This window comes from Miscanthus floridulus, chromosome 5 (assembly GCF_019320115.1).
Source record: "Miscanthus floridulus cultivar M001 chromosome 5, ASM1932011v1, whole genome shotgun sequence".
NCBI classification, from domain to species: domain Eukaryota; kingdom Viridiplantae; phylum Streptophyta; class Magnoliopsida; order Poales; family Poaceae; genus Miscanthus; species Miscanthus floridulus.
This window is the reverse complement of record NC_089584.1, coordinates 14083803-14090285: the sequence shown is the minus strand read 5'-3', so window position 1 is coordinate 14090285 and position 6483 is coordinate 14083803. Positions and strand designations below refer to the sequence as shown.

At 46.7% G+C, this 6483-nt stretch overlaps 1 protein-coding gene across 1 annotated transcript; it reads right to left on the bottom strand.

The window, feature by feature from the left end:
* Window positions 1-5497: 5497 nt before the first annotated feature.
* LOC136451571 (histone H4) lies at window positions 5498-6034 on the bottom strand. The gene has a single exon (XM_066452267.1). It carries the CDS (start codon window positions 5966-5968, stop codon window positions 5657-5659), a length of 312 nt encoding a protein of 103 aa, XP_066308364.1. The 5' UTR covers window positions 5969-6034; the 3' UTR covers window positions 5498-5656.
* Between the last annotated feature and the right edge of the window lie 449 nt (window positions 6035-6483).

Below are 6483 nucleotides of genomic sequence, written 5' to 3'. Positions count from 1 at the left end.
CTCACGTTGGTGAAGATTAGGTGATTCTGCACCAAACTGAAGGAGATGTGGTAAGACTTGAAGAGATCCTCGGTGATTTAGGTGAGTCCCTTCTCTATATGCTCTAGATCTATATGCTTATCATGATGGGGTTGGGGGCTAAGATTTGTTCTGGTGCTTTGTATACCTCAGATTCTCGTCAGTTTAGATGGATGACATGGATAGCATTGCTGTTAGATTTCATTTTGGAGGAGAGTTTTTCTTTGATGGGAAGAGGATGCATTATATTGGTGGGTCTGAAGGAATGTCTTACATAGATCGGGATTTAATTTCATTGCCTGAGGTTAATGGTCACCTTATGGATCATGGAGTGGTCTCAGATGAGATTTTGTTGCATTGGTTATGTCCTGGTAAAGACCTAGACAGCGGGCTTCGGGTCTTGCATGATGACAAAGTGTGCCAATTAATGTCAGATTGTGTCACGGGCAATGGAGTTGCAGATGTGTTTGTTGAGTCAATGTCAATGCAACTGGAAGCACCTGCAGATGATGAGAGAAGTGTTGGTGAAGCAAATGACAATGCAGATGAGAAGGGGGAAAGAACATTTGTTGATGGTGGTGACTGTAGCTCAGATGAAGTGCAATTCATTGGGGAGAAGAAGGTTACTACTATCCAATCCCCTCCTATCAAAACAGAGGAGCCAAACTAGGAGGTGCAGCTATCCAACTACAAGGTTGGAGAGGAACAAGAAATAGACAACAGTTCTGATAGTGATTACCTCCTTCCTAGTGAATTTTATTCATCAGAAGAGGATGAGGAAGCACAAGAAATCAATAAAAAATTCATGGATTTCAAGAAGAAAGTTAAATCTGGTGAATTGAATAGTTTAGATGATGCTATTTTCAAATATGCTCCTGTCAATGAAATTGGTGAACTTGAAGGTTGTGATCTTGTAGAAGGAAATTCCACTCCATATGGTAACTCTAGTGATGAAGATGAATCATTTGAGGAAGGCCCTGATGGAGAGATTATTAGAAAACAAGATATGTTTCCTAGGTTTGACAGGAAGGCTCATGTTCCTAAATTTGTTATAGGAATGAAGTTCAGTGATAAGAAAGAGTTCAAGGATGCAATTATTAAGTATGGTCTCGCTGAAAGAAAGGTTATGAAATTTGTCAAGGATGAAGGAAATAGGGTTAGAGCTGTACGTGATTGGCCTTTTTGTCCTTGGGTGTGTCTTTTGATGAAGACATCTTTAGCAGAGAGTTGGCTTGTGACTAGCCTGCATGATGAGCATAGCTGCCCCAAAAGGAGAGACAATAAACTAGTGACATCTATAAGAATTGCAGATATATTTGAGAGTTTGATTAGAGCAAATCCAGCATGGAGCTTACATCACCTCCAAGCAACTGTTCAACAAGAAATGTTTGCAAATGTCAGTTTATCTAAGTGCAAGAGAGCCAAAGCAATAGTAATGGCTAGATGGTTGGATAGGACAAAGGGAGAGTACAGCAGAGTGTATGACTACCAGGAAGAATTTTTGAGGAGCAATCCAGGAAGCACAATTGTTGTAAAGTTAGACAAAGATTATCAAGACCATGTGTTTCAAAGGTTCTATGTGTGCTTAAATGTAAGTTAATGTACTAAAATATCAAACATAAATATTGGACCATTGCTTGCTCACTTGGTAACTAATTGCAACCTGGGATGTCAAACCAAAGAATTGTTATGTCAACTGCACAAGGAAGGGTGGCAACTATACCTGGTGGAACAGCTTCAATGAATATAGAGGCCAATCTGCCATCATCACAAGCTAGAGAAAAAGTGTCCATTAATGTCACATCAAGGACTGCAAATGCAATAGTTAAGGCCCGTGAACCATCCAGTCAGAAGGCTGCATCCACATCTTCTGTTGTCACCCAGGGGATCACACGTGTTAAACAACACACAGTGATGTAATAAGATAGATTATAAGCTATTAAGAAATGTAATATGCCAGACAATAGGCTGCTAAAGTCATGTAATCTGCCAAACCATTGGCTACTACTTTCTGTAATATGCTGCCAACCTGTAGGTTGCCACTTCCTGTAATATGCCAAACTAATGGTTCTTATGTCAGTGTAGTGCAATGTTATTGTTGTACAAGCATGCTGATATTAGTTCATTGTTGTACGCGCTTGACCGGGATGAGCTCGCACTCCGGGCACTCGCCATCTCCCTCTGTTGACCGGGCTCAATATGCAAAGAGAGAGGAAATGAGAGAAAGAGGAAGAACGCCACCGACAGAGAGAGATAAGAACGGGTGCTGAGCGTTGATGTGGAAAGCGGGCCGGGCGACGTGGAGGCCAGCGTGGCTCAAAACCAGCTGGAATGGGCGGGGGGTTCATGTACCCGGTTTGTGTAGTTCGGAGGGGTTAGATAGACGGTTTCGTAGTTGAGGGTTGATATTTAGACTATACGAAGAGTTGATGGGGGTAATGTGGACTTCTTTCTAAAGTGAAAGATGTCCGGCTCCGGTATACTTTGGATTGTACTACCTCGTCCCGCAAAGAATGCAACTATGGGTTACGTGCCACAAAAATTAGTTCATGTTTAACCAAGTTTTTAATGAATAATATTCACAGTTATATCTTTAAATTAATTTATTATGAAAATACATTTCGTAATTAATCTGATGGTATTTATTTGGTATCATAAACATGAATACTTTTTTATCTATAATTGGTCAAATTTTTCATACTAAAACGTTACACTGTGTTAGAATTGCATTCTTCTATTCGCTTTGCTGAAAAGCCAGGCTGAAAAATACTGTTCATTAATTTGTTGTGAGAGAAAAACACTATAGCATGGCTTTGCATGGTTGATAAGCCGTGCTGATAAGCGCGCACACTTGTTTTTTAGCGTGTTTGGTGAGTTGTGTTGGTTGCAGTGGCCACAAAGTACCCTGCGACGATTCACTCTCTTGTCACGTCCTTCGAATGCAACTCCTGAATTATAGTTTAGATTCCTAAAATTGGAGAGACTTCAGGGGACATATGTGAATAGAGAGGTCAACGGTAAACTCTAGCAGTCAATGACAAGATTAGAGAGAGGAAGTTGATTGACTAGGGTTGTGCAAAGGGGCAATTATGTATTTGGCACTGAAACAAATCAGTCTTCTTTATTTAGCAATAAAATTTTTGAACTTTCTTATTTGGCATCGAGTTAAAATTTTCTTCTGTAAATGGCACTACCGTCCATTTAGTGCATCCATCCGTCAGTTGACTACGTTGACCCTGTCATGTTTCTTTCCGAAGTATCAAAATGCCCCTCTGTACTCACTCGCGGCCGGCGGCTCGTCTCCTGCCCAGGAGCTCGCGGAGGCGCGGCGGTACAAGATCTACGTGGAGGGGTTCGCATGGTCGGTCAGCCTCAAGTACATCCTGTCGTGCGGATCCATGGCGCTGCTGATCGAGCCGCAGTACCAGGACTTCTTCAGCCGGGGCCTAGAGCGCTGGGTGAACTACTGGCCGGTGACGGAGATGGGCATGTGCGAGTCCATCAGGGACGCCGTCGACTAGGGCAACGCCAACCCCGACGAAGCCGAGCGCATCGGCCGGCGCGGCCAGCGGCTCGTGCACGGCGTCCGCATGCACGCCGTCTACGACTACATGCTGCACCTGCTCACCGAGGCGTGCGAGGCGTCGTTGCTCTGCCTCGCGAACGACAAGTAGCACAGGTTCCTCGAGGTGTCCAGGGCGGAGCTCGCAGCGCGGGGGGCGCGGTGGGGCGGTCTCGCCCGCTGACGCTAGTGCCAGGCCGCGACGCGGGGGACGCGACGGGGCAAGCTCCGCGATGGCCGTTCATGCGCAGCGTGCGTCTCGGCGAGGAGGAGGACGTCGTCGAGCAGCTTCTCTGTCCAGAGATGACGCGATGGAGCTGGAGCTCGACGCGACGCCGGTCATGTGGCTCCGGGCGTGGGACGAGCGGCGGCTGTGCTGCTGCTTGCCCGCATGGCCATGTGGCCGCCGCCGCGATGGCTCGCCAGCTCCACACCGTCCGCGTGCTCCGTGCGCTGCCCAGTTTGCCCGCTTCGCGCTGGCCGCGTCCTCGGCGCGCTGCCCAGGCCGCGAGCTCCATGCGCCGCCAATGGCGAGCAACATCAGCCGCACGTCGGGCGAGCAGCAGCAGCCACCCATCTGGAGAGCAGCAACAGCAGCAGCACATCGAGCGAGCTCCGCAAAGACCGCGTGCTCCGCGCACCGCGCTCCCAGGCCGCTAGCTCCCCGGCTGCGTGCTCCGCGCGTTGCCCGGGCCGCGTGCTCCGCCGGCCATGTGCGCTTGGCGTCAAACGCCATTACGTATTTCAACCAGCAGTCATCCTGAGCCATGCATCCTTGATCTGTGGCTGAGATGAAAGAAAGAGTAAGAGACATAATCTGTACCTGCTATTATCAATTTAAAATTTATTAATTATTTATTTACAGTCTTCAATTATCAAAACTCCACATTTTAGTTCAAAGTATATTTATGATATTTATGATTTTTTTATTTGACAACCTGTCTATTTTTTTCCATATTTAGCACCATTGACTTTTGCTACAGTCAAGGGCATTTATGTCATTTTGCTAGCCACTTGACACCGTTACTTGTCTAAATGGACGGCAGTGCCATTTACGAAAGAAAATTTCAATTCGATGCTAGTTAAGAAAGTTTAAATTTTCTAATGCCAAATATGAATGACCGATTTATTTTAGTGCCAAATACATAATTCTCTCTTGTGCAAATGCTTGAAAATTTCAGGGGATGCAAAGTAGTAGTTCAGTCTTGGTCTCAGCGGTTCACTAAGCCAGTGATATCCTAGAGCTAGGACTGACAGCATGCATATATCCATGGCAACATATAATCAGCAGCTGAAAGTGAACCATTTATTTTGCAGTCTTTTACAAAACAAACAAAATCCTATCCAAGCAGGCCTTTCATCGAAATCAAATAGAGAGAGGAATAAGCTTGCTGTACAGTCGTGCAGATATGCAATGTGAGTAGGAGTTAGGACACATCATGGCTCAAGTTTTTTAATTGAACTGAAATTGCAAGTCTGAAGTTCAGCAAAAAGAACTGAAATGGTTCACACTTGTACAAACAAAAGCGCAGTCAACAGCCACAGCAACGACAGAGTTTATGTGTGAACACATGGAGCATGTTTGAATCTGAGCAAGTCAGCATTGGCATTTCTTCAGACACGCACTGCACATGTATCTGAAAGTGAATTATTTACTCTGCCGACTTTTACAGAACAAACCAAACCCTATCCTATCACATCCTTAATGAAACAACTCATCGAAATGAAATGGGAACAGAGGTAATCGCCTATCCAGTATGCAATAAATAAGCCTGCTGTACAGAGATGCAATGTGCGTAGGACACATCATGGCTCAAGTTACAGCCACGGAACTGATAAGTCTGAAGTTCAGCAAAAGAACTGAAATGGTTCGCACTAGTACAAACGAAGCAGTCAAATGGAGCATGTTCGGAATCCTGAACAAGTCATCATCATTGCCATTTCTTCAAAGATAAGATTCAATATGAAACAGACAACATACGCACCATGGTTGCTCAGTTCTACAATAACTAGCATTTTCCCCACCCAGGCACAACTTGCAAATTGCAGCAACACTGGAACCATAGGGACAGCGGCCTAGCCGCCGAAGCCGTAGAGGGTGCGGCCCTGGCGCTTGAGCGCGTAGACGACGTCCATGGCGGTGACGGTCTTGCGGCGCGCGTGCTCAGTGTAGGTGACGGCGTCGCGGATGACGTTCTCGAGGAAGATCTTGAGCACGCCGCGGGTCTCCTCGTAGATGAGCCCGGAGATGCGCTTCACGCCGCCTCTCCGCGCCAGCCTCCGGATCGCCGGCTTCGTGATCCCCTGGATGTTGTCGCGGAGCACCTTCCGGTGACGCTTCGCGCCGCCCTTGCCCAGGCCCTTGCCGCCCTTGCCGCGCCCTGACATCTTCGCCGCGGAGACGAGGGATTAGGGATTTTTCGCTTGCTGTTGGGGTGGTGGTGGTCTGGTGGATTGTGAATTGGAGGGGGGCGGACGGGTGAGGAGGGGGAACAATATAGAGGCGGGAGAAAGCTGGGAGGCGTCGGATGGAGGCGCGATCCGCGTGAAGGGCGCGAGGGATAGCGCTAGCCGTTGGATGGGGATGGCTCCGCTCCTGTTGGCGGAGGAGCGGGAGGGCGGATCGAGCAGCGCGTGCGTTTTCCTGGCTTTGGCGGGCGCTGCGCGCGTGGGGATTCCACGTTACCTCCTTCCGTTTTTTTTTAGTCTGGAGTCTGAAACCGGACTCCTCGACTTTGAAACCATTCATCTTACCTCTCTATGTCCTGTTATAAACAGTTTTAAAGGTAATTTTATCTTTTTCTTTTTTATTTATTTCGACTCGATCTTTAAAAAATCATAGTAAATCATAGAAAATTATAAAATCAAAAATCTAATTTTGTTGGACTCCACATGAGTAGATC